The 26,366-nt window shown below is 59.0% G+C and overlaps 6 protein-coding genes across 6 annotated transcripts; 3 read left to right on the top strand and 3 right to left on the bottom strand.

Annotated features, from left to right (window-relative positions):
* Nucleotides 1-2,984: 2,984 nt before the first annotated feature.
* On the bottom strand, nt 2,985-8,828 carry PG985_005932 (Vacuolar membrane-associated protein iml1; the record flags this gene model as incomplete). The annotated part of the gene is made up of 1 exon (XM_066825701.1): nt 2,985-8,828. The coding sequence occupies one exon, from the start codon at nt 8,826-8,828 to the stop codon at nt 2,985-2,987; it is 5,844 nt and encodes a 1,947-aa protein (XP_066688861.1).
* Nucleotides 8,829-9,325: 497 nt separating this feature from the next.
* PG985_005931 (uncharacterized protein) lies at nt 9,326-10,474 on the bottom strand (the record flags this gene model as incomplete). The annotated part of the gene is made up of 3 exons (XM_066825700.1): nt 9,326-10,218; nt 10,278-10,395; nt 10,460-10,474. The coding sequence occupies 3 exons, from the start codon at nt 10,472-10,474 to the stop codon at nt 9,326-9,328; spliced, it is 1,026 nt and encodes a 341-aa protein (XP_066688860.1).
* Nucleotides 10,475-11,918: 1,444 nt separating this feature from the next.
* PG985_005930 (uncharacterized protein) lies at nt 11,919-13,557 on the top strand (the record flags this gene model as incomplete). The annotated part of the gene is made up of 6 exons (XM_066825699.1): nt 11,919-12,003; nt 12,071-12,120; nt 12,188-12,452; nt 12,509-12,764; nt 12,806-13,097; nt 13,213-13,557. The coding sequence occupies 6 exons, from the start codon at nt 11,919-11,921 to the stop codon at nt 13,555-13,557; spliced, it is 1,293 nt and encodes a 430-aa protein (XP_066688859.1).
* Nucleotides 13,558-14,382: 825 nt separating this feature from the next.
* Nucleotides 14,383-18,209, bottom strand: PG985_005929 (uncharacterized protein; the record flags this gene model as incomplete). The annotated part of the gene is made up of 2 exons (XM_066825698.1): nt 14,383-18,149; nt 18,173-18,209. 2 exons carry the CDS (start codon nt 18,207-18,209, stop codon nt 14,383-14,385), a joined length of 3,804 nt encoding a protein of 1,267 aa, XP_066688858.1.
* On the top strand, nt 18,208-18,836 carry PG985_005928 (uncharacterized protein; the record flags this gene model as incomplete). The annotated part of the gene is made up of 3 exons (XM_066825697.1): nt 18,208-18,286; nt 18,454-18,620; nt 18,693-18,836. The coding sequence occupies 3 exons, from the start codon at nt 18,208-18,210 to the stop codon at nt 18,834-18,836; spliced, it is 390 nt and encodes a 129-aa protein (XP_066688857.1).
* Nucleotides 18,837-23,707: 4,871 nt separating this feature from the next.
* Nucleotides 23,708-25,875, top strand: PG985_005927 (uncharacterized protein; the record flags this gene model as incomplete). The annotated part of the gene is made up of 7 exons (XM_066825696.1): nt 23,708-23,868; nt 23,982-24,329; nt 24,389-24,498; nt 24,553-24,824; nt 24,887-25,340; nt 25,456-25,667; nt 25,756-25,875. The coding sequence occupies 7 exons, from the start codon at nt 23,708-23,710 to the stop codon at nt 25,873-25,875; spliced, it is 1,677 nt and encodes a 558-aa protein (XP_066688856.1).
* Between the last annotated feature and the right edge of the window lie 491 nt (nt 25,876-26,366).

Genomic DNA, 26,366 nt, shown 5'->3' with positions numbered 1-26,366 from the left:
GAGGAATCAGAGAGAGAGGGAAGAGGAGCGCAAACCAGCTTGCCAACAACAGGACGGGAACGGGCTTGGCTATGTATGTGTATGGGCAGCACTATTGATACCGGATGGGAGAATGTAAAACAAATACCATGGGAGAAGCGGACAGGGGGGGTGGGAGGTCTGGGCTAATAGGATCTGGCCAGGTAGTGTGAGATGATCCAGAGGGCTAAGGTTACGGTCACTGCTGCAGCTTTTCTGTCTTCTGGGTGGTCGGTCGGTCAGTAATGAGATCTCAGGGACTTGTCAAGCTCCGAGACTGGGGTCCGTGGCTATCCAAACTGGGCCCGAGGGGCATGTTGGCTCATTTCCTGGAGGCCAATCTGGCTTGCGCGACGAGTTTTTTGCGTCTACTTTGGGCCAAAGATGGCAATCTGCCTGACTCGCGGCGACGATCTGACACGAAGCCCCCAACACAGCTACACTTGTGCGCGTGGCAATCCAAATTGCGCCTCACATGGAATGCATCGCCATGACATATAAGAATCAACATCACCCCGACAATTGCTAATGACTTGCTGTGTTGCTGGCGGTGCACTCTCGCAGCTTACCGACATCTCACTGACATGCTGCACCGAGGTCGAATGTGGGGTGACGATGGCCCCATACTACAAGTACTGTATGGGCGGCCTCCGAGAATGCTTTGGCTCTTCGTAGGCCAACCGTCCGGCTCATACCACGGAAATGATGACGATCCGAGTGCGCTCGCTGGTCACGAAACGCTTTTTGCCCGCTAATAATCGATTGACTTCCCGGGGGTCAGTGAATGGCACAGCAGAAACGGTCCAGTGCATCCGTGTTTGATGTTTCCCGTTTCCATTGGCCTGGGTTCTGATGTGCTCTGCTGTCGGATGACGTAGGGCAGGAAACCTTCCGTGTCACTTAGTCACGGTTGAGCAAAGTGACGGGTCATGACTGTGTTGCTTTCGCATCTGCCATCGTGTTTTCTATTCGACTTCAAGCCCCTAAAACTCTGGCTAAGCTTTGCCAATGGCCAAGGCCGCTCTTCGTTCGATTTCCCGTCCGGGGGGATCAGCATGACAGTCGATTGCCAAGTCCAGCTGCAATTAAGCATCTGCTCCCAAGACGAAAAACACTGGGACCGTTTTTGCTTGGCCGACCCTGCTATCTTGGAGGGAGGGTCCTGGGCGAGGATCTCTCATTTCACGATAAGGACGACTTTGACGACCTCCCTTCTTGTCGCGTCCTGACTGACGGCTGATTCCCTCGCGATGCACAAAAGCCCTTCCTCATTTGCTTTGGATAAATGCCTCGCCATGCCGCTCTTGAATCGTCATTTCAGCAGTCGCATTTTGGCCTCGACCCCCTGCCGGTCTGCGTCCAAGCCTCTGACCTAAGTGAAATGAGGTCGCCCCCTTAGCTAGGCGCCGTTGACGTCGCATTTCGCACCACTTTAACAAAAACAAGAACCAGGTCCACCCTGAAGCCCACCCACGCGCAGGGGGGTTGCAGACTTGCAGAGTGGCCCGTCCTCACCTCAGCAGCAAGTAGCTAAGCTTAGAAGGAAGCTTAGGGGGAACTATCTCCGAACGACCGGCTAAAACCAGGCTGAGTCGAGCTGCAGTGCCGACTAGGTACTTTGAATTTGGAAAATGCTGGATGAGATAAGCGCCACCATTTGCAACCGCTCACGCATGTGGAAATACTACCTGCTGGAGTTGGTCACGATAACTCCTCTCTGCCTTGCCTGATTAAGCGCGCGCACACGAACTCGATCGGGTACAGTTCCATGTAAGCCATGTCATGTCACGGGAAAAGAGAAGACACGCAGCCCAGTCGATTCCCTATGACGCCCGGCATCTGCGTCGACCGTGGGGAAGAGAAAGCAAGGAATGAAATAAATGCATACACGCACACATGGCGGCCGGGCGAATCAGGTATTATCCTCCGGCCCTCGTAGCGTTTTCTCGACGTGGCACTGCATTCATGTCGCATGCGTTGCTCCAATCACATTGCCGTCGCAAACTGGCACTCAACCGGCTTTCTGCCACACTCTTGACTCCCAAGTACTGTCCCAAGCAGAAGTTCCAAGGGCAACAAGACCTGATTGTTTGTACACCCGATCGGCAGGCAAGGGGTAACACATGTCGCGGCCAGGCCATGTGTGGAATTCCCCTTGGAACCCCCGCCCAATGCTTCCATGCTTCTTCCATCCTTGGTGCTCCGTCAGTTAGTCAGTTCAGGCCTGACCGCTTCCCACAGCCCGGAAAGCCCTTCTCGGTGCCAAGGATGCGTACTCGTACAGCATCTCGTATACATACGTGGGAGGGTGTACAAGTCGTGCATGCAACTTTGTGATTCGTACTACCGATGCATCATCGTACATGGATATGCGCATGCCATGCGTGCCACTGTGGCGCCGGAAAACGAGTTCCAGAATATCTGCATGACATGAACAACTATATAAAGTTTCACAACCCACCAGTGCGGGAGGCTCCTCATCCAGCTGTGCAAGACTCCCTCTCGTACATGTAGAATGGTCAAGCCGTACAAGCATAAATCACCGTGCCTCGTACCAAATTTGCACACGTTCCAGACATCCGGTTCACGGGTATGGTATTCCTGGTTTTCAGCATATACAATAAAATGCTAGCTATCTGTAACATAGATTCGTCATTGTACACGTACACATGGCGCGAGAAACACAGACGACCTACATTTCTGAATTCTTCTGATACGACCAGCTACTAGATATTGCGGCTGGTGATGTACAAACTGCGTATCCAGCACGTTTGTAGTTAAAACCTCTAGATGTGTCTTAGCATTAGCTATAGTATGATTTGTATGCATCGCTACCAATTCGCCATCGTACACGTTGATCTATCCTAGCACATGGCTATTATCCTGGCACATGGTAATGCCTTTCTCGTAAGTGTACTGGAAACCCAGACTACATACACTTGATGTGATCATAGAAAAGTATCGTATCACAACTGATAATGCTGATGCTGCACACTCCCCCGCCGCAACAGCGACCCCCCCGCCAAACCCGGCGTCCCCACCCGAAGACTCGGCGGCCCCCCGCCAAACTCGCGCTGGGAATCCCGGGAATCCGCCCGCTCGCCCAGCCCCAAGACGCCCGGAGGCAGCCCCAGCGACGGGATGGCCGCGTCGGACACCACCGACTCCCCTCCTCCGCCCATCCCCGAAGCCCCGAACCCGGGCGTGCTGACGGCCGCCCCCTTCTCGAGCGTCTCCTTGTAAAAGGCCTCGAGCGCCTCCTCGTCGGCGCAAAAGTTCATCAGCGCCTCCCGCAGGATCTCCGGGTCCCCGTGCGTCGCAATCATGCCCGGCCGCCCCGCCATGGAGCCCAGCCGCGGCGACGACACGGGCGGCGGGTCGCGTTCCCGCTCGCGGTCCCGGTGGATCGACGACGCGCCCCCGTTGCTGTTGCCGGTCTGGGAAGACGAGGTCGAGTTGGAGAAGAGCACGGGCCGGAACAGGGGCGACGAGATGGGCGTGGGCTCCGACATGAGGCTGCCGTGGCCGCCGCCGCCGCCGGTGCTCAGGAGGCGCGAGATGCGGTCGTTGGGGGCGAGGGGCTCGGCGCGCGGCTGCTGGACCTGCTGGAAGGCGGCGGCGCGGTTGCTGTAGAGGCGGTTGGCCAGCAGCAAAAAGTCGCCGTCGTCGCGGATCTCGACAATGACCATGCCGGAGCGGTGGATGTACTGCGAGTACTTGAAGTCGGGCTGGCCCCACGAGTACGAGACGTCGACGTTGGCCGGGAAGTGCGAGGCCGCCTCCATGTCGAGCACGAAGTCGAACTTGCGCAGCAGCGCCCTCTGGTAGTAGTGGCGCCCCGGCTGGCTCTGGGGCGCGAACGAGTTGGGGTCGTAGTACGTCACCGGCCGCTTGGTCGGCGGCGGCAGCGACAGCTTGATGTGGTACGGCTTGCGGAACGGGTTCACGTCCGAGATGGCGCAGGCCTCGGCGATGGGCACCTCGACCAGGCGCAGGCCGTGCTGGGCGGCGATGGCGGCCCAGCTCTTGACGGCGTCCTCGATGAGCTTGGCCGTCACGTTCATCCAGTCGATGCGGATGTGGTAGCAGTTGTCGGGGTTGTGCAGCCGGTCGTAGTGCAGGTTGATGCGCTCCGGCCGGTACGACTTGCGGCGCGGGTCCACGTCGTACTTCATCATCTTGCTGAGCACCACCTTGGCCCGCTTGCCGCCGGGGATGGACGGGGTCGGCGTGGTGGCGCCCGACGTGGGCGAGGCCTCTTCGTGGAGCGACGACGGCCGCGATGCGCCACTCAGGCCCGTGCGAGGTGAGTCTCGGGGCGTCTGCTCGGCCAGCGGCGTCGACGGCACCGACGGGTTGCCGGTGTTGTTCAGCGTGTTCTTGCGGATGTTGAGCCAGCCGGCGGGGTGCGGCTTGGCGAGCTCGTTGGCGATCTGGTAAAAGTACTGTCCGTCGCGGAAGGGGTGCCGGCGCTCCACGTGCACGAAGATGCCCCGGCCGCGCTCCTTTCGGGGATCCCGCGATCCGCCGCCGTCCTTGGGCCGCTCGTCGTCGTAGACCATCAGCGAGTTGCCCAGCTCCACGGCCTCGTCGCGGCTCTCGAGGTCCTCAAAGTTGTCCAGGAGCCACGTCGTCATGTCGGAGCCGATGAAGCAGTTGTAGTGCAGCCGGAGATGCCACCGCCGGTTCTGCATGCGCACCCCGCCGTTCTCGACGGGCTGCTGGATGGCCTCGGCCAAGGTGGAGATGTTGAAGTTGGACTTGGAGAAGCGCTCGCGGTTGGAGACGAGCTGGCCCCGGCGCGACGTCGACTCGACGCTCTCGAAGAGCGGGAGCGTCTCCATCTCGGCCGCAATCACGACGGACGAGTCTTCGGTCTTGTAGACAATGTCCAGCGGGTTGGGGTCCCGCGCCTTCTTCTGCCCGGCGCTCTGGAACTGCCGCTCGGACGGGGGCATGTAGCGGTTCTTCTGCCACGTCTGGGCGAGGCGCTTGATGCCCTCGAGCCGGATCTCCTCGTCGTTGTCCATGTGGTGCGACTTGGAGGTGGAGTAGGGCCGGGAGCTCATGGGGATCAGGACGAAGCGGGCCCGCCAGAACCGCAGGTTCTCCGTCATCTCGTCCGTGTGGCCCGCCAGGTACGAGTCAATGTAGTTCCAGTTCTTCTCGGGCTTGGGCGTGAGGATGTCGATCTCGCAGTTCTCGTACTTGGGCTCGATGTAGGTGCGGATGGCCGGCTTGTACGTCCGGAAGTGCTGGTCGGCGGGCAGCGCGGGCTCGGTCGGCTTCCGCACGAAGATGTTGACCTCAACTTCGGTGCCGTTCACACAGGACAGCTGGTGGATCGTGTTGCCGACGCCCATGAACAGGCTGGTGCCGTCCTCGACCATGTGGTCGCGCGAAAAGACGTCGGCGATCTTCATGAGCTTCTGCCCAAACGCCTTGGCCACGTTGGGCCCCACCACCACCTGGAACCCGTGCGCGAACCGGGCGCTGATGAGCTCGCGCAGGAAGTCCTCGCGCAGCTTCGGCTCTTCCGTGAGGTCGTCTTCCAGGTTCTGGGCGATGTTGTAGGGCTGCCGCTGGAACTCGGTGTCGAGCTGTGCTTTGGTGGGGAAGTACTCGGTGGTCAAGGGCACGGAAGCGGGCGCCGAGAGGGATTTCCACTGCATGACGCGCATCTCGCTCGGGCGGGGGAAGACGTGCTGCCACCGGCTGAAGAGGATGGTGTCGTTGACCTTGTTGATGTCGGGGTTGGAGGGGTTCAGCACCACGAGCCAGGGCGCCATGGCCGTCGTCGGGGACAGCGTCGTCGGGAGCTCGGGCATGGCCCCCGCCAGCAGCTTGTTGATGTTCATCTTCTGCTGGTCGTCCTGCCGGAGCGCCTTGGAGAACTGCACATCGCGGTCTTCGTCCAGTCGAGACGATCGCCCGCCCGCCGCCGCCATGTACGACCCGGCTCCGAGATGGGAGCCCGATCGGAGTTGGCTTCCCGAGTCGTTGCTGGCCCCCGGCTTGATCAGAATGGGCCGGCTCGGGGTGTTCTGGGTGAGTTCTTGGAGGTGGTCTGTCAGCGACACGTTCGACGTCGACCGCTCCATGAGGCGCGACATGCTGTCTTTGGGCGCTATCCGCGGCGAGTTGATCTGGATGGAGGGTCGGCCGGGTGTCGTCGGCGTGATCACCCTGGCCGGGGTGGGTGTTTTGGGGGCCGTCTGGTGCGCGCTGACATGCTCGGTACGTACTTCGGCCAGCGACGTCTTGGGCGCGGCAATGCCGAAGCCCTTCTGGCCGAGGCTGATCTGCCTCATGAATTTGGGGGCCTTGGCGGAGGACTGCAGTCGGGAATGCGGTGCAGTCGCCGTCGCCGCCGCCGTTGATTCCCGCCGCCGCTCGGCCGTGCTGCCCTCGGCGGTAGATTGTGATTGTGATTGTGACTGTGATGGTTCCGGACGGGTCGTAGAGCTGTAGCTGGACGAAAGCATCTGTAGTGAGACATCGTGTTTCTTGTCCCCCAGAGACGTCCCGAACAAGCCGGCGGTATCCTCCAGCAGTTGCCTTCGGCTGGCTCCATCGAGATGGAGGTCGTGCGCTGCTTTCGGCGCCAGTGGAAACCCCCGTGTCGGAGGGAGCCGGGCGCGCGACTCGTCGAACGCCTGCAGCCCCTTCCACAACGACTTCTCGCCCGACTTGGTCAGCCTTTCCGGCACAAATTTCTGAAGTCCGTACACCGGGTCGTACAGCCCATCGGCGGGTTTGCGATGGTGATGGTTATGCGACGATGATGGCGTCGAGGTGGGATGCAGGCTGCTGGACGAGTGCCCGACGCTGCTGGCGAACCTCGAGGGGTCCGGGTACTTGGGGTCGGTATGGAGCGGGGGCGTCTCGATCTCGTTGGTCTCCAGCACGCTCCTCATCTGCAAATCGTAGAGCCGGCACCGGATGGTGAACTCCTCCTCTTCCATGTCCTTGTTGGAATGCTCGGGGGCGAACAGCGTGATGCCGTGGTACGACAGGGCATCTTCGGATTTGCCCGTCCAGTAGGAGACGTGTAGCCACTGGGGTAGAGCAAACGACCACTCCTCGTTCTGGAGTCGATTGAGCGGCGCCAACCGGCCGGACTCTTCGACCAGCCGGGACGGTGACAGGGACTCGGTCATGGTGCTGTAGCTGCCCACCAGCGGCGTGGGCTGTTTCGGGGTGCTGTCGCGGCTTCGCGTGCTTCTCGTCCGCGACTGCTGGTTGGCGCCGAGATAGTGCGGGTTGCGGTAGCGAAAGAGCGGGACGGAGTGCAGGGGGATCTTGGGGATGCAAATCAGGTCGATGCCGATCCCGTTGCCCACCAGCGCTTCCGTCGTCCGTCGCAGGTTCTCGTAGTCGACTTCAAACACGCCAGAGCCGGGGCTGATGACGGCAATGGAGATGCCGGTGCGCAGCAGGTCGCGGTCGATGTAGTCGGTGGCGTACTGGGACGAGGCCATGGTGATGGCTTCGAGGAAGTTGCCGTACATGGCGAGGGACGAGTGCGCCTTGACGCGAGACGCCGTTGCGGAGGCGTCGACGGGGGTGGCGGTGTCGTCGCGGGCCTCGAGGTGGAAGAGGCTGATGTCCTTGCGGAAGATGTTGAACTCGCGCTTGAGCTGGTGCAGGATGGTGGTCCACTCGCCGCTGGCCATCTCGCTGACCACCACCCGATAAAAGTCCTTGTAGGGGCGGCGGTCGCCAAAGGTCTGGTAGCCCGTGTAGAAGTCGTCCTCGAGGGCGTCGGTGGAGAGGTTGGTGTTGATGCCCGTGTCGTACTCGACGCGCGCAAAGAGGACGATGGTGACGAGGTGCTTGACCTGCAGCATGGCCCACTTCTTGAAGAGGGCGGGCAGGAAGCCGTTGACGACCTTGTAGAACATGATCTCGCCGGACCCGTCCGAGTCGAAGTCCCACATCTCGCGCGCCATCTGGATGAACAGCACGTACCGCGCCGACTCGCTGCGGAAGATGGGGCGCGTGTGCCGCCCGAAGAAGGCCGACGGCGCCTTGTGCCCGTCCACGTAGACCGTCGCCACGGTGGCCTTGATGGTGCCCATGAAGAAGACAATCTGGCCCTTGTAGACGGTTCGGTCTACCAGGTCCGACACGGCCAGCCGCCACATGTCGGACCGCGAGAGGTACATGTCCTTGAACGTCAGCTCGACGTGCGAGGCCTCGACGGCGGGCGCCTCGTCGTCGACGGGGGCCAGGGTCACCTGGGTGCCCTTCCGCATGCCAAAGGCGTCGCCAACGTGCTTGGCGACCAGGACCTCGATGGCGGGGTTCCGGGCGCGCACCTCCTTGGACATGTCCTTGACCACAAAGATGTAGCGCTTGTTAGGGTCCTTGGAAGGGTCGTCGGAGGAGGCGTTGCCGCCGCCGGTGTTGGTGCGGTGCAGCAGCAGGGAGGCCTTGGTGGAGCCATAGTTGGAGCTGGCAGTTCGGTCTTGGTCGCTCTTGGCGGGCACGATGGACATGAGGCTGCCGGGCTTGATGTCGCCGCCCAGCAGTTCGAGGTTGAGCAGGACCTCGTCGCGGGTGGGGATGAGCGACTCGTTGATGGCGACGGTGCATGTCCGCGGGGCGATGCGCTTGGGGCCGTTGCGGACGGTGGAGTTGCTCGAGACGGAGACGGTGTCGGGGGAGCGCGGGCCGCTGCCGACGCTGCCGAGCGAGACCTTGTCGAAGCTGTTCCGGCTCAGCTGGCGCAGGTGCGACAGGGGCCCGCGCCGCGACGACGTCGGCGACGTCGTGCTGTTGTTGCTGTTGCTGTGGCTGTGCGACATTGGGACCGTTTCTTGACTAACCCAAGTCGATGGCGGATAGCCTCTTCATCCTGGTGGGACTCGTATGCGAAGGGCGTCGTCAGGGGCAAGAACGGATCGGAATCGCAAGCATGTCCGAGGCAGCTGTAGAGGAGGTGCTTTGCCTTGTTGGCGGTGTTAAGCTGCTGGAAGGTAAGTCGGCGCCGTTAGTTGTGATTGCTCAATTGTCCAGACGGGTCGACCTCTTATCATCGATAAGCTGCACTGGACGGCGGGCAGAAACCCCACTGTCCGCCATTTTTAGTGGGTAGCTCCAGCGACCTCGGCACCAGCCTGCCAGCTCTAGCTGCCATAGATCGAGGTTGTACAGCAGTTTGCAGTAAGCCAGCTCTTCAAGGATTATCAGCATCATCAGCAGTGTGGATGCAACTTCAGGCATGAATATGGGCATTCCAGAATTCATGACAAGTACATAAAATCATTGCTTCAATATTCTATACGATTAGGTATATATTACATCAATGCGACACGTCGATGCCGTGGTCAATTGAGTCCCCCGTCTTTTCCATGACCACCTTCCTGGTCAGCTCCATCAGCCGGTCGGCGAGCGCGTCGTCCTGCGCCATGGCATTCCCGGGTTCGGGCACCGCCGGCGGGCAGATGTACTGCCCGCCCTTCTCGGTCTGGGTGGCGGCGAACATGCTCGAGACGCAGCCCTCGAACTGGGACTTCTTGAAGGGCTCCATGACGGTCGACACGCCGTAGCCCAGGATGGGGAAGGGCTCGTGGATGTGCTGCTTGCTCTGCCTGGTCGACACGAAGCCCGGGTGCACCGCGTTCATGAGCACGCGGGGGTGCCCGGCCTCGGTCACGGTGCGGGTGAAGTGGCGGGCGTACAGGATGCCCGCCAGCTTGGAGCGCCCGTACTGCGGGTTCGGGCCCAGGTCCCGGTTCAGCTCCTCGAGGCTGGCGAACCGGGTGTCGCTGGGGGCGCCCTGGTGGGCGTTGCTGGACAGGTTGACGATGCGCACCGTCTCGCCCGTCTTCTCTGCCGTCGACTTGAGGAGGGGAAGCAGGTGCGAGGTCAGCACGGCGTGGCCGAAGTGGTTCACGGCCATGTGCCGGTCCACGCCGTAGTCGGTGAGCTCGTAGGTCATGACGCCCCGGCCCGCGTTGTTAATGAGGATGTCGAGCCGGTCCGTGTCCTTCTTGATCTCCTCGGCCACCTCCTTGACGTGCTTCCAGTCGGCCAGGTCGCACTGGAACCACTTGGTCCTGCTGACGGCGTCCTCGCCCAGGTCCTTGGCAATGGCCCCCTTGGCGCCCTGGACGACGTCTTGGGAGATGGACAAGATGTAGACCTTGGAAATGTTGTGGTCTAGTAGCGTGTGGATGGATCCATACCCGATGCCTGTCGTTTGTCAGTTGCCTCGATCATTGTCGATCAAAAGGCATGAGCGCGGCAAATACCTTCGCTGCCACCGGTGACGACGGCGACCTTGCCAGCCAGGTCCGGGACGTCAGACAACTTGAACTGGTGTGTGGACAGTTTCTGCGCTGGTCCGCCAAAGTTCTCGCCGATTGTGTTCTAACACGACAGGGTCACTTTTTATGAAGTGTGATGGTGATTGCAGACAAAATCGTGGTCATACCTTGATAGCATCCATGGCGGCGGATGCTGTTGAATAACTAGAAACGATATTGGCCTGGTAAGTGCTCGGAGGGGTTCTTTGGCTCGATGTTGATACTGAGGATCTAGAGAGTCCGGCACGTGCACAGCGTAGACTTGGGCGGTATATAACAAGACGGAGGTTTGCTTGGCCGGCAAGCTGAAGTCCACGTTGGATAGAAGTAGTCATTGCGTCACAGTCATGCAATTTGATTTTCCGTTCTATTGCTATATAGAGTACGAGTTGCAGCGTCTATGGCCGAAACCGCGGGCACTTATACCAGATGCATATGCTTTGATTGGATCATGGGGCGGTCGCCGAAGTGCTGGTGCTGCAGTCTACGGAGGTGGGTGATGGATGACGGCTTGACTCTGCAGGGCCGGGCCAAGACCTCCGTCGTCATGACTGCAAGTAGTGGCGCATACATAGGCCTTCGAGTCTGAATGAGCCCCGGTCCCTGGGGAAGCAAAGCAAATCGCAGATTCGATCTGGGAGAGATGGGTCCAGCTGGTAGGATCTCAGTTTTCTTCTTTTTCCGAAAGGGAAAATCGGGTTCTCCAGATCCCATCGACATTTAACCTATGCCAGGCACATGCCAATAGGGCCCATTCTTTGACTGCACCCAACGGCCACCCCACTCTACCGCAATCGATAGGCCCTATCAGCTACGCTGCTAAGCGACTCACCACCAATAGCTTCATAGAATGCTGCACACATATTCCAAAGCTCTTCGAGCATCATCTTGCTTGCTTGCTTGATCTTGCTTGCCCGCGTTCCATCCGTGCGACATGCACCTCTCCCCTACTGCAAGGTGCCGCCCAAGACAGCAACGGCAGGCAGCATTTAAATATGCTGTCTTGTGTCGTGTTAGGCCAAAAAGTAAGGGGAGTGCAGCTCCATAGCATCGTCTGGTTCGTCCCAAGCTGCACTGGACCGCCGTTTTCCCTTCGTTCGTCGCCACCAAGTCTCGCATACACGCCAACTGAGGTGCAAACCAACCGACAGGCAATAGTAGCCTACAGTAGGTAGTTAACCGTATCCCGACATCCCGTTGCATTGCATTAGCATTGGCTGTCAGGAACCTTAGGCAGGTCGCGCCTGGGACGCGGAGGTGCAGCAGCAGTCCTGAGTAAATAAGTAAATAGCAACAAGAGCAGCAACTGCTGGCTGGCAATAGATCACCCGGTTCTTGACTCGCCTCGGCCCCAAATCGCTCTCCCAAAGGCCAGTTGCCAGTTCATCCAGTGTGACCGATGCGCATACCTGTGTTTTGTTTGCCTTTGCCTGGTTACACACTCATCTTTGGTCCTCCAAAAGCTGCATCTGATCCGCCGCTTCTGGTACTGTCTATCTCGCCCCTGTGCCTCCGAAATATCTTCGCCCTTCTCTTTGATTCCGATCCTGCTCCCCTCTGGCGGGCTGGGTCGACACGGTTTTCTCCATGGCAGGATTCAAGCTCACTTCCAAGCAGAAGCTTATAGGAACCATTGCCATCTCGTTCTCGTTCTTTGTTGCCGAGATCATCGGTAAGATGTCTGTTGTGAATCTAATGTGGTAAGACACTGACTAATCGGACGTCCCTACGTGCTGCAGTTGCATTTATGACTGGATCGTTGGCTTTGCTTGCCGATGCCTTCCACTATGTACGTCTTCTCGCCACTGGCAACAGAGCATTCCGGAGCTGTTCTCAATCTAATATTTCTACTCCAGTTGAACGACCTCATCGGCTTCGTTGTTGCTCTTGTGGCGGTCATCGTACGTGTCGCTCCCTTAAGCTCACTCAAACAAACAAGCAATGACATCTCCAACTCACTTGCACCGTCGAAGGTCACCGAAAATGCCGACTCGCCGTCGGGCTTCTCCTTTGGCTGGGCGCGCGCCTCTCTCCTGGGGGCCTTCTTCAACGGCGTGTTCCTCCTGGCCCTGGGCGTCTCCATCTTCCTGCAGTCCATCGAGCGGTTCATATCCCTGAAGAGTAAGCAAGTCAGCTGGCATCGCGTGGGTGTATTTCCACTGACGCAGATCTCACAGAAATCGAGGACCCCAAGTTGGTTCTGATCATGGGCTGCGTCGGTCTCGCCCTGAACGTCCTGAGCGCGGCGCTTCTACACGAGCACCACGGCCACCACCATAACGACTCGGGCCACCATGTTCATCCAAGCCACGACCTGGCAGCCAGTCCCCCTTCAGATAACGAAGCCGGACTGCCGAGTACGGATACCTCCGGAACCTTGACGGTAGGCTTTCAATCCCCTTTACTTCTCAATGTCAAACAGAGCAGCTGTATGTAAGCTAACCCCAGTCGCCCCAATAACAGCCCATCCTCAGCCCCCACGCCGACCACCGCCACACCCTCGCCGCCAACAGTCTGCCACTATCCGCGAGCCAGCGCGACCTCGGCATGCTCGGGGCCCTCACCCACGTCCTCGGCGACGCCCTGAACAACGTCGGCGTCATCGTGGCCGCCCTCGTCATCTGGCGGGCGACGCGCTACGACGCGCGCTTCTACGCCGACCCGGGCGTGGGCCTGGGCATCGCCGTCATGATCCTGCTGTCGGCGCTGCCCCTGGTCAGGAGCAGCGGCCGCATCCTGCTCGAGAGCGCCCCGGGCGGCGTGGACGTGGGCGACGTGAAGCACGACCTGGAAAAGGCAGGCACCTTCTCTTTATCCTTCACCCCCTCCCTGTGCCCTTCGCTCGATTCGGCAACTAACCTATTTACCTACTCCCCAACAGATCCCCGGTATCGACTCGGTCCACGAACTCCACATCTGGCGCCTCGACCAGCAGAAAGCCATCGCCTCGGCCCACGTCGTCGTCGGCGCCGACGCCACCGTCGCCGACTTCATGCGGCGGGCCCGGACCGTCAACGAGTGCCTGCACGCCTACGGCATCCACTCCACCACCCTGCAGCCCGAAATCGCTCCCGCTACGCCCGCGTCTTCGACGACCACGACCCTCGTGTCGTCGTCCTCCCCGGCCCCGACCATCAAGCCGGAACAGGAAAGCGGGGCGGTTTGCTGCCAGATTGTGTGTGGCAAGCTCTGCGAGGGTCTCAAGTGCTGTGCAGGCGTCGAATGAAGGGGAATGGGAATGGAAATGGAAATGGGGCATGACGGTATCGATACGAAGAAGATCTAGTCTTTGGAATCTCTATGCATGGCCAAGAGACAACGTTAAGCACTGGGTTCTAGGTGGCTACTGCTAGTGACACCAATGCGACGGAGGCCAGCTAAGATTCTGCATCCCTAAGTGTTGTCAGTCGTAGCAACCCATCACGTTGCGCGTTGTGCTCGTTTCAAGCGAGTCGGCATACATACTCAACCCGGACAGAAATTGAATTCATTTTACCAACAGTATCACCACAACCGATAGCCCGTAGCAACTACGTACATTACTGAAATTCAGGATTGTGTTCGGACCAGTTCCAATGTCACAGACAAGCAGCAGTAGTAGTTCTAATCAAATTGTTCTCATTTCAAGCATCAACATCAATCGGCTGACTCCTTGTTCTATCTTCCGCCCCCTCTTCTACTATACATGATAAGACTTTCCCAAAAAACTACAGCATCAAAATGCTTCCTTCCAAAACGCCATGCTGTGCGAAGAAAAAAGACATCAATCCACTCATTGCGTCGTCCAAAGTCAATTTCCCCCTTCTTCCTTTGACGATCGGTGAAGAAACAAAGACAAGCTTTGGAAAAGAAACAAAACCGAAAACAAAAACTAAAATAGTACTTCTTGTGGGGGTATCTCAATGCATATGGTAAAATGATTGGCCTCTCGGCTCGAGAGGACTTGGAAAGTAGTGTCGGTGGTGGTGGTACAAGGTGCCCGTCGTTGGCACCTGTTTGATATGGTATGAGTTGATTCGAGGGAATACGCCTTTCAATTGGCAACGACAGCTCACGCGTCTCCGAGTTCGACCGTATCGAGCCAGCCCCGAATCGCCATCCGCAGAACACTCTCCTTGGTCCTCTGTTGCGGCGGCGGGTGGCCGCCCTGGCCCTGTGCGTCCTTCTCGCGCTGGTCCACGACGTCCTGGACGATCCCCTCCAACGTCCCCAGCACGACCGCCTTACACTCGGCGCGGGGTACCTCTTGTTGTGCCGGGGGGTGTTGGACGTTTTCCGCCACCGAATCGGCGGGTGGTGCGGCTACCTCGGCGGTATAACCATAACCTTGCTGTTGGTCCGAACACAGTTCGCTGTCTCGTCGCTCTCGCCGTTTGCTGGCGGACCGGGACGACGTGGCCGACGAGGTTTCCTTGGATTCGCTGCTCTGCGGCAGGGCGACGACCCTCTCGATAGCCTCGATCAGCGTCTCGTCGAGCGACACCAAAACCTCTTCCTCGATCTTCTCGTTCAGCGGCTGCTCATAGGGGGACAGCGCCGGCGTCATCAGCGTCGAGCTGAAGGGATAACCGCCGCCGCTGCTGCCGCCGCCGGAGCTGGAAAGATGCTGATGCTGCGTCGGTCCACCACTGCCCCGGTCCAAAGGGGAATACTTGGGCTTGATCAGGCGCTTGTACGACAGCCGCTTAATGGTGAAGTTGGTCGTGTCGGCGATGATGGCGCTGCTGACGTCCACCCACTGCTCCGCGGGCGGCCACTCGGACTGCTGCAGCTGTTGCAGCGACACGGGCGGCGTGGGCTCCGCCATGAGCGACTCGCGCACCTTATCCAGCAGATCCGCCTGCGGTGCCACGGCCTGCAGCGCAAAGTCGCGATGGTACTGCTGCAGCCAGCCCGCTACATTCAGCGGCGCGTCGCCGTCGATGGCGATGCGGGACAGATGCCCAAAGCTGTCCATGGCACTGCCGATGCCGGGGGTCGACAGGTAGCCGCTGCTCGACGGCGAGCTGACGGCCGAGTCGAGCGTGGCCAGGTAGTCCGGGAACTGGATGTCCACGTCGATGACGCCGTCGTCCGAGTTGATGGTCGTCTTGACGGGGGACTCGAAGGCGCCCATGGGGTCGGGGATCCGCTTGGCCGCCGAGTCGGAGCGCTCCGCCTTGTTATTCTTGGGCGTTTCCGGCTGGTGGTCCATCGACGAGGTTTTGGGAGAGCAGCTCGAATCCGGCTCGAGGTGTTGCTGATGCTGCTGCTGCTGCTGTTGCGGGGTTTTGCTCTTGGGAGAAGTGTCGACAGAGACGGTTGGCACCGGCGCCTCTTCCTCGGCCGTCTCGGATAGCCTTCTCTCGTGCCCGTGCCCGTGCCTCGTGTTGGGCATGAGGGGAGAGGGGAGCGGGCTGGGTCGGCCGCTCGGCAGGTCCAGCGTGGTCTGGGTGATGGACGCCGTCGAGCCCTTTCGCCGCGCGTTCCACAGCGTGCTGATGACGCTGCCCCAGTTGGAGCCCCGGCTGCTGCGGGATTCGGCAGTGTTGCCTTCGCTGATGCTGTCGCCGCGCCGCAGAGTGCGCTTCAAGTCGTCGGCCGCCGTGCTGCCGCTGCTGCCGGGCCGGTTGCTGCGACGCGTGTCCGCCCGGTGCAGAGACGAGAAGTGGGGGACGGCGGCATCGGGCGTAATGGTGTTGGTGGTGGCGGCGCTGCTCTTGCGCGTGTTCAGGTCGTTGCCCGGCATGGGCAGCGTCGTGTGCCGGAAGGTGGCGTCCGACATGCGTCGTCCGTGCTGCTGCGTGTCCAAGCTAAGGTGGGCCAATTGCGCCGGGATCCCCGTGGCGGATCGGGTAGTGGCCTGAGACTGGATGCTGAAGCTGCGGCCGTGCGAAGCTCCCCGGGGCATGGTGTGATATGGCTTGGTGCGATTGAGTTTGCGGCGCAGTACCTCTTCCTTGAGGATGGGCACGACGACGGGGGGCGAGTGCGAAAAGGAAGCCGATGTCGTAGGCCGGAACGATCGCACCGACGGCAGCTGCTGGTTCGTGGGTAGAAATGCCGACAGCAAGAAGATGAGACGCCGGGCGACCATCTTGTCGTTGGACACGACGATGGTCCGGCAGGGTAGCGACGTGTCTTCCTCGCTTCGGCCTTTCTGCTGCTGATAGTAGCGCCGCCGATACCAGACGGGACTGAGAGCCTGCAGCCAGTCGTTGTGCGTGGCCAGGAATCCCGTCAGCAGGGTGAAGAAGAAGGAACCCTGTTCTTTGCCGCCCGCCCATTTGGCAACCCACCTGGCTTCATCTCGCCAGGGACCCCAACGACCCTGCCCGGTGATGACGCGGGTGGCACGGAGACCCGTCACGATCCGGATGCGAGCCGCGTCCACTTCGCGGCCCAGCACCGTCTCCTGCATCAGGCAGTTGGCCGGCAGTGTCACCAGCTTGGCGTTGGTCTTGGGCGGCTTGGCCTGCGAGGCCGTCGAGCCCCGCCGATGGGTGCTGACGGACGGGGTCCGGGCGACGATCTGGGCCGGCAGGTTGGGGTGAAAGGGCTCGGGGGACGAGTAGTCGACCGCCTTGAGCATGGGGAACAGCATGGTGGCGACGACGGACTGCAGGTGGGTGAGGGCCCGCATGATGATGTCCCAGTGCTGCGTGATGGCGTCCATGCCGTCTTCGCCGCCGTCGCTGTAGGCCGTGTCGAACGACTCGGCGCCCAGCCCCGAGCCCGCCATCGACCAGCCGGACCGGCGCGTCGAGTTGAAGGACGAGGGGAACGAGTCGTTCTCCGAGTAGGAGCTGGGGCCCTTGAAGACGGGCTTGGTGGGGGCCGACCCCGTCGTCGGGGTGCTGGGCGGCAAGTGCAGCACCAGGGCCACCGCGTACATCGGCGTCCTCTTCTGCTTGGGCTGCGGCTTCTTCTTCTTGGGGCCCGACTCGTCGGGAGATATGGGGAAGGGGAAGCCGCCGTCCTCGGAGTGGCGGCTAAGAGGGGTAGGACCCGTGGCCGAAGCAGGCGTGTCTATCTCGTCGTTGGGCAGGTTGACGGGAAAGAGACGGGTGATCAGGACCTTTCTCCGTTCCAAGGGCCGGAGGGACGGGCTGGGCGCCTCGAAAGCGGCCGAGGCCGACTCGGAGGTGAAGGACTGAGCCAGTTTGCTGGAGCGCATGCTGGAGCGGCCCATAGAGCCCTTGCCGTCGCCCACGTAGGGGATCGAGATGTCCGACTTGGACTCGGTGGGGACGATGTGGACCTTGGTCGACGTGCCCTTGTAGGACATGACTTCGGAGTTGGCAAAGATGCAGCTGGTGAAGTTGGCAATTTCCTCGCGGTACTCCCGCGACGCCCGCTGCGTGTCCGATTCAACGTGGTGGTAGTGCCGGGACTGCACCGACGGCCTCCGGTCAAAGGCTCCCTGGCGCGGCTGGGGGCTCTCGGGCTGGATGACCATGGGCCGCGAGTAGCTGAGGCTGGTTTTCCTGGGCGACGTCGGGTTCCGGCGTTCCTGCGCCGACCCTGCAGGGTATCCGTGGGCGGTGGGCGGCCGGTCGCTCACGGCCGGGCCCGGGTGGCTGTCGAAGATGAGGGCCGGGTTGACCGAGCCCAGGCTGTCCTGCATGACGACGACGCGCACGTCGCGCACGTCCAGGTCGATCTCGCCATCGTAGTCGAAGCTGCTGGGGGAGCTCAGCGGCAGCGAGGGCCCGGCCGCCAAGGGAAAGACCTGGTCTTGGCGGTAGTGAAGGGCTTGCGTGTCTGGAAACAGCAGACTGCGGGTGTGGATTTCCTCCTGGACCGACTCGGGTGACGGCGACGGGGGCGCTTGGGATGCTGGCGGGGGTGGGTGGTGGTACTGGTAGAGGACGTCAGGTTGAATAGTTTGCCCAACATGATGAGGTCGCAGGAGTTGAGCGCCGCTCGCCTCGCTGTGGCAATCGAGGGAGAGGGAAGATGGAAGAAGAAGGAATGTAGGTGACTAAGTAAGTAGGTAGGGCAGGCAGAGCAAGTCGCAGCTCACTCCTGGGCAAGTCCAGTCCAGGTCAGGCAAAAGTGAAGATGGCGCCGGCAAGCTTAGCGCTCCTCTACCATGGCAGTAGAGAAACCGATAGCTGAACCCATCACGAACGGCTGCTAGATAGGGCCTGGGGTATACCAGTCACGGGGTTGGGTTCTGGATTCGGGGGATGGAGAGGGGCGCGACTGTTGAAGGTGAGCGGGTTTGAGCAGGCCAAGGGCGGTGCTGGCGCGGGCGTCTCCGTCGCTCTCACGGCTGGGGCGGGCAAAGGTGAGATGGAGATTGACGTAAGCGACCCGAGGTTGAAGCGTGCAAATGCCTGAGGGAGAATGATTTCGAGTGCAAAAGACCAGGACCAGGCTGGAGAAAAGCGACGGGAAAGGACCGAAGATGAGGATGCGCCTGCAGTGCCGTTGAAGAAGGATGCGGCAACCGATATCCGCAAAAGAAGGCTTGCTGATCCACCGCGAGGAATCTTCTGTTGGGCTAGTCCCGGGCGGTAGTCTCGTTGACTAATAACTAGCTGCTAGCTGTCGGAGAGGGTCGCAACAAGCGATGCGATGCGATGCGATGGGGCAGCTGTATGTACGTATTGATGTATCGGGCTTGGGGGGCCTGGGTGGTGACTTGCAGCAGGGAGATGCGAGGTGATGACGACAATGCACGAGTGGGTGGCTGAACCAACCAACCGATTGATTGTCGTAGAAGATGGAGAGAAATGCAGCAGCTGATGGCAGATTGCAGCGCGACCCGAGAGGACGGGTGAGATGAGGGCAGATCAATTGGATTAAAACCAGGCCATCTGACGGTTTGGCTGGCTGACTGATTGACGTCTGTCACTTTGACTTGCAATCCTATTCCTGGCAGTATTCCTGGACCCTGCTTGCTGCTTCGGTCAGATGGGCGGCGACGCGAGTCGGTCGTCGGACGCAGATCAGCAGAATACCTAGGCAAGATGCAGGCGGGTATAAAAAGAGGAATAATGGCCCCAGGATGATTTTAAGTAATCAGCAGTCAATCAATCAATCAATCATCAACAAGTACTGTGGGAATCCCGATGTCGAGAGGGAGTTGGTGGGGAGATTTTGGGCGAGCAGGAGGAGTACTGGGAGGGGGGTTTTGGAGGGGGGCTTTTGGATGTGGACAATGTGACAATCAAGTCTAGTGCTTGTGCCTGTGCTTAAGAATCGACCAAGACCAAGGCTAGACGGCGACGGCGACGGGCTTGACGATTCAAGTCTGGTCTAATCTGTCTGGTCTGATCGGGCTGGATTTGGCACTGGCACTGGCACGGGCACTGGACATGTCCGATTTATGTAGGCTTCTCGAGTACAACAAACACATGCACGCATGCCCATGCCCGACACCGAATCGATTGACCGATCTGCGCATCTGGCTTCCAGAACCTGACAACCTGATGCCATCCCAAGTCTGAAGTCGTGTTGGCCTTCCTTTTCTTTTCTTTTTCCTCGCCGCGGACCCCTCGATGCAACGGTGTTTTGTCCCTTTTGTCGATAGCCCGGCACTGCCCTGCCCGTTGCGGGCTGGATATTCGGCCCCTCCAAGGCCTCTAGTGCATCCATGGTGCACATGCGTAGAGGGGAAATTGGCACGATCAAGTTGCGGTGAGCGAGCCCAGAGAGGGAGAGAGAGAGGGCCCTTATGGAGTCCTCCATCGCAAGCGCTTAACAACGAAAAAAAGAGAGAAGCGCACAGCAAATGCCTTCCGGCGCTATGCCCAGTTGGCTCAAGCAAAGTAACCTCGCCCTAACACCAGCCGTTTGAACCTCACCCCCCATGCTAAGACACGACATGGATGCCATCCCCATCCCCAGATCCAGGCGCACGCCTCACGCCTCGCGCGCGCGCGATGCAGCCTTCTAGGCCTCGTCTAGATCTCGAAGCCGGCCGGCAAAGAAGCCAGGCTGCAGCATCCAGTCAAAAACGCCTCTTCTTGTTCGGCATCTGGGCACGATACTGCTGGGTCAATCTGAATCCATAACAACTGAGACCTGATTATTTTCATTATTACAATCCGAACCAGTGTGATAGGCGATTGGGAATGCCTCTGGCGAAGCGCCCAAGCTAGCAAGCCCGTCGGTGGGTTGGGCTCCAATTCGCCATGTGTGAAAACTTCCGGCCCAACTCGAGCTTGACCAGATTCACACACCGGCCTCTTCTTCTGCTACGATGTTCCCCCAAGTTTCCCGTGGGAATCATCGATTTGAACTGCCACAGCCGAGATTGCCAAGGTGGGAGCTAATCGTTGGCTTCATCTAGGAAGTTGACCGAGTACGCTCCTTCAATGTCCGTTCCCATGCCAAACACGTCAGGTACAGCCAGCCGCACGGAGTCCTCGACAAGAATCCCCTGGTTCCGTCTCTTAGCGTCCGGGTCGCGTGCCCACGGGTTTGGGACTGTCACATCTCAACTGCCACTGCAAAGCTGTACATAGGTACGGTGTGTGGTGGCCGGCCCGAACTGCACTTTTCTACGCACTTTGAGCATCGATGACTACCTGTAGGCAGTGCGAGCGTGCATGTGTCTCTCGAAATGGTGAGAAAGTCGCTCTGCAATTGTGCAGTTATCCATGAGTTGTAGGATAACTGTCAGCCGGTGTCAGTGATTGATGAGCGGGTCCGGGCTAGGCCTCTACTCCGTACATAGGAGGTATTTAATGAAATAGCAGTGAACCTGGACTGGCGGATGAGCAGAAGCCGGTGCATCGCTTCTCGCTAAGATTGGCTCTGCTGGCCATGGTATTGTATTGTTCCTTCGCCATTTCAGCTTTTCTGCTACATCGGAATTCATGCACGCACATGCCCAGTCGGCACCCGGAGCTGGGACAAGCCTCTAGTATCTCGTCTTGTCGAGATTGGAAAGCATCACGTAATGAAGGCGGCATGGCGATTTGGATAGACGAGATTGACTCTGCGCATGCATCTGTCGTATGCGCCAGTGACCCATCTGGACGGGCCGCTCCTTTTTAGCCAGGACCCTGGAAATCTCCTGCCTGCCATTGGCAATCGGGTCTGGCCTGGCTGGCCTGTCGAAGGTCAGATCGCAAAGCAACCGGTGTGAGAAAAGGTGACTGATTCAGCACTCAGCCCTGCCTGGTCAGATGACCTTTTGTTTCTTTGCTTTTCTCGTCCGCGGCTGAGCCAACGGCAACCCCAGCAGCTCGGTGGTCATGTCACATACAGTCTGCTTGTCCCCCGTCGCCCTCTATCTAGTAGTACTTCCAATGGTCTATGAAGATCAACGTGCCTTGAAAGGCTCTTCCGGCTGCTGCGTTCCTTCGACTGCTACGCATCTATCTACATACATCCACCCGCCTCATTCCGGGTGTTCTTGTCGATCGCAATAGATTGTGAGCCGGCAGCAGCGAAACACAGCGTCGTAATGCTAGCTGTGTCATACTTGACGCTTGCCTCTCCTCTCCTCCAGTCGAATGGGGTCTCCTAGTTTTCCTTCGCCTGACACATAAGTATCTTCTTCTCGAGGTTCCCATCCAATCACGGCCGTGGTTACCGTGACGCGCATTGCTTTTGGCCAGGCTCCATGGAGGTTGGGAGGGGAGGAGGCAGTAGAGGAGGGTCTGTTTGGGACTGTTATGCGTGAAGGGTCTTGTAGAGGGGTAAAATGGGTGTGAGGGGTTGTAGAGAGTCGACCCCTCCATGCTAGCCCTCGACCAGTACTGCGAGACTGCCTCGACCCCTCTGCCCCCCCACACAAGACCAAGCTACATCCGGGCCAGATCTTCGACGCCATTCGACTCTGCTCTTTCGCCTCGAATGGTATGGTCTCGTGACCTTATCTGATTTCCAGAAGACACTTTTCATTTGCTCGCGTTGGAACGATCTGCAAAATGGTATTACAGTATGTAGAAGCTGAGGGATATACGTTCTCCTAGCCCTCATTGTCCATAAGCTGCAGTGTACTTTGGTGCAGCACCCGGCAATGACGAGCAGCCGCGAAAGGCATCTGATCTGACGGCTTGTCCCCATGTGTAACCCTCTCTGCAGACCTGTACCCCAAGTTCTTTCCTCTCCCCCGTTCTCGTCCCTTTTCGTTGTCTCGATTGGCCCGACGCTGCCGAACCGCATAGGCTGACTGCATCATTTCTCGCGCATGTGAACCACTCTTCCGACACGCTGGTAATCAACGTAATGGGCTGACCAACCTCTGTACTGCTCTGCCGACGTGTCAGCACTTGACGCCGTCTCGTCGATCAGATACCAGATGCTGGTTAGTATGAGAATTAAATCCAGATAGTAACTATGTCCTGTATCAAATTCAACAGACACATGTGCGGATTCTGCCAATATGTCAAGTAGATACTTGAGCCGTGTGTCCACGGCTACGTCAAGGCTCTTCATTTACAACGAGTTCATTGCTTCGTACTTTACGAGTATATAGCTGTAATAAGTGATATAGGCCTCGAATCAAGAACCTCATTGCTCACACGTTGTCATGAGCGTGTCAGTCAGTGCCGTCGCTGTCCGCTGAGACGATGACGGCAAGAAGAGGGACATGGTGGAGGTGGGGCACAAGAAGTCTTTCTCGACCCGGTCGACCGGCACCTCCCACCCAAAACTTGCTCGACTCCCAAGTAGGCCATAGGGTCCAATCCCACGAAGCACCACCACGAGCCCACCACCTTCCGTTCAACAACATCCGACTGCGGAGTGCGGCTAGGTGGGGAGAGCCGGGGCGCCGTGGTGACCAATGTCTTTGGCCAGCCCAGAAGCCAGCCTTCCTCAGCCTCAATGCCGGCTCCAATAAACGGCATTGCGTAATCTTCAGGCCGGGGAGGCGGATAGAGGGATCAGGAGGGGCAACAATAAACGGGCGATGCTGCCCCATCTCCAGCCGGCTTGGTCTTTGTCGACAGCATCGGAGCTTCCATCGAGCCGACGCTCTATGCATAGAAACTCTGGGGATAACTCGTCCCGCTCCTTGCATTAATTGCGTTGATAAGGCGTCTGCGGCTCCTGACTGGCTGTGACTTCCCCCGATACCGCGCGCCCGTCGGCATCGAACCGAAGACGGTCAACCAGCCAGCATTGGCGGGGTCCAGGCTAGGCAAGATACGGCAGCTCCAACCTTGTCGGCTCTTTCCGACCGCGCCGGCCCACCGCTCCTCCAGAATTTGTCTGGCAATTCTCGAGGGAGTACTCCTTATTGTATTGGTTTTTGTTGTTTGCTTGTTCTTGGTCGGTCTCCGTCTTTGCTGCTACCAAGTTTTGTTGTTGGTCTGTCGATCTGTTGCGACTCTCGCTACGTGTAGTTAGTAGTAGCCTGCCTTTTCTTGGTCCCGCGTCTCCATTCGCCTACCGCTCGCTCCCTTGCCCAGCCGCTACGCCCAGCCGCCATGACGGCCACCGACGAGCGGAGCCCGCTGCTCCCGGAAGCCAAGCAGAACACGAAGAAAAACGCCGTGTCCAGACTCTGGTCGCGGATCTGGAGCACGCCCAACCGGGTCGTCTTCGCCGGCTTCCTGATCACCATGTCCTTCTCCGTGACCCAGGTCCCGTACGTTGCTCTGATGCCGAGGCCATGTGACAATTGACGCCGCAAATCCCACGCTCAAATGCTTATCATGCAACCTTACCTCGTGATTCTTGTTGGCGCTAATTGTGATGTAGTCTGTTCTACATGTTCCACATCATGGAATGCGACGTCTTCTACGGCAAGAACCCGCCCTTCGAGGGCGCCGGGGACCGGTGCAGCCGCAACGAGATCGCGGCTGGCACCGCCACCCAGTTCTCCATCCTGGGCATGAGCACCACCCTATGCGGCACCCTGAACCTCTTCTTCTCGGGCTGGCTGGTGAAGCGGTGCGGGCCCCGCCTCGCCCTCATGCTGCAGACCACCATCCCCGCCGTCCGCGTGCTGCTGCAGATCCTCGGCGTGCAGGCCGGCGGCGAGGCCGGCATCATGATTATTCAGACGACGCAGCTGGTTACCGTCTTTGGCGGGCCGGCGGGCTATATGTGAGTGTGCTGTGTTGGTGTTGGTCAAAGATCAAGGGGACTGACTTTTGGTTGGATAGTCTGGTGGTGAACACCATCGCCGGCGAGGTGGTGGAGCCGCTGCAGCGGACGGCTCTCTTTGGCAAGCTGCAAGGCATGATCATGCTGGGCATGAGTCTTGGCCTCTGGGGTAAGTCGATTCGGCCCCTTTCACATGAGTGCGAGACCTGACCTGTTATCACAGTGGGAGGCATGATTGGTGACCGGTACGGCATCCAGAGCCCGTTCCTGACGGCTTTCTGTCTGTTCTGCTTTGCCAGTGTTTACGCGCGCGCGGCCTTGCCCTACATCTCGCCCGAGTCTCTGACGGACGGCAAGAAGACCAAGACCAATGGAGTCTCGGGCTTTCTGGCGCCGCTCAAGGTGTTGGCACCTCAGCGGCTGCAACTTCACAGTGGGCAAATACGAAAGCATTACGGGGTTTTCTTCCTCTGCTGCGGTATCTTCCTGGGTGTGGTGAGTATCGTTCGATGCTACTTTCTTACTTTCTTGGAGAGCAGAGCTGACGATAATGTCAGGTGGCAACGGGCTATGCGCCCATCCTGATCCAGATGTACGCCACGGCCGAGTTTGGCTTCGATCAGGCCGACAACGGTTACCTGATGGCCGGGAACGCCTTGATGCGCGCCTTCTTCCTCATAGTCATCTTCCCCCGCATCATCGCGGCCGGGCGGAAGTGGTTTGCCCGCAGCGCCACGATCCAAAAGAAGAACCACGCGGTCCACAACCAGAACAACAGCAGCGACGCCGAAACGCCGACGGGTGAGATCCCTACCGACCCGCGGCAGTTTGAAGCCCCGTCGGCAGGGCAGGCCGAGGAGGAGCCGGTGGCGATGCCCGAGATAGCGGATCCGGCCATCGAGAAACTGGCGTCGCAGTTTGATCTGCTCTTCCTGCGCTGGAGCCTGGTCGTGGATGGGCTGCTGACGGCCATGACGGCCTTTGCCACGCAGGGATGGCACGTGTATATCGGTAAGTTCACAAATTCTGCAAGACTGCAAGCCACCGAGGCACTTGGTTTGTGTCATGGCTCATGGCATGGCATGGCATGTTACATGATAGACTGACTGACTGACCCGATGACCAGCCGCCTTCATCCTCCCCTTTGGGTCGGGGTCGGCGCCTGCCGCCAAGGGCGTCATCACCGAGATGTGCCCCAAGTCGCAGCGGGCGGACGCGCTCAACGCCGTGACGCTCGTCGAGAACATTGCGCGCCTAGCCACCCTCGGGCTGTTCGGCTTCGTCTTCGCCGCCCTGTCCGAGGTGGGCAAGTCGTATCTGACCTTTTTCTGCAACGCGGTAAGCATGAACTTTTCTGGTCCCTCCCTTCTCATAATATATTATGCGGTAGAAATCAAAAAGCTGATCACATGTTTGCTTCCTCCAGGCCATCGCCGTACTCGGGATGGGGGTTCTCCTATTCTCCCACTTCCCGCCGAACGAGAGTACGCTGGTGGAAGAGCATGATGACGTTGATGATAATGAAAACTGCGAGACCGCAGTATAAACTACGTGGGTGAATTATGATTAGATCAAGGGAATGCATAGGAGATCTCGTAATTAGACAGCGCCATCACTTTCGCATCCAGCCTTGCATGGATGTTTTGCTTTGGCTGTTTGAAAGGGTAACGTTGCATGAGCTGGACAGCAGCTGACTTGCGAAGTAAGAAGAATGATTCCATGCCAGGTTAACCGTTAGTATAGACTAGATATCTCGATACGGCGTAATGATAATAGCTGCTCAGCCACATCGTACTATGCGGTTTCCTCAATCAGGCATAAGCCCCACGACGAGTTTTGCGTCTTACTTGGAGCGCAATACGGAGGCTGAGTAGTGTGATGGCTCTTTGTCCAATGACAGAGATGGTTCTGCCATTTCGATTTCAGCTAAGGGGCTTTGGTGGCTTGGGTGGCGCCAGGAAACAACGTGGTTCGTCGATGGGCCGTTGGGATCTCCCGTCAGCACTATGACGCATGTTTGGCAAACCGTCGCCGCCT

Source organism: Apiospora marii, assembly GCF_038362585.1.
Source record: "Apiospora marii strain CBS 49790 chromosome Unknown utg000003l_segment0_segment0, whole genome shotgun sequence".
Classification (NCBI taxonomy): Eukaryota; Fungi; Ascomycota; class Sordariomycetes; order Amphisphaeriales; family Apiosporaceae; genus Apiospora; species Apiospora marii.
Note: the sequence above shows the minus strand (reverse complement) of the source record. Positions and strands in the feature narration are given on the sequence as shown.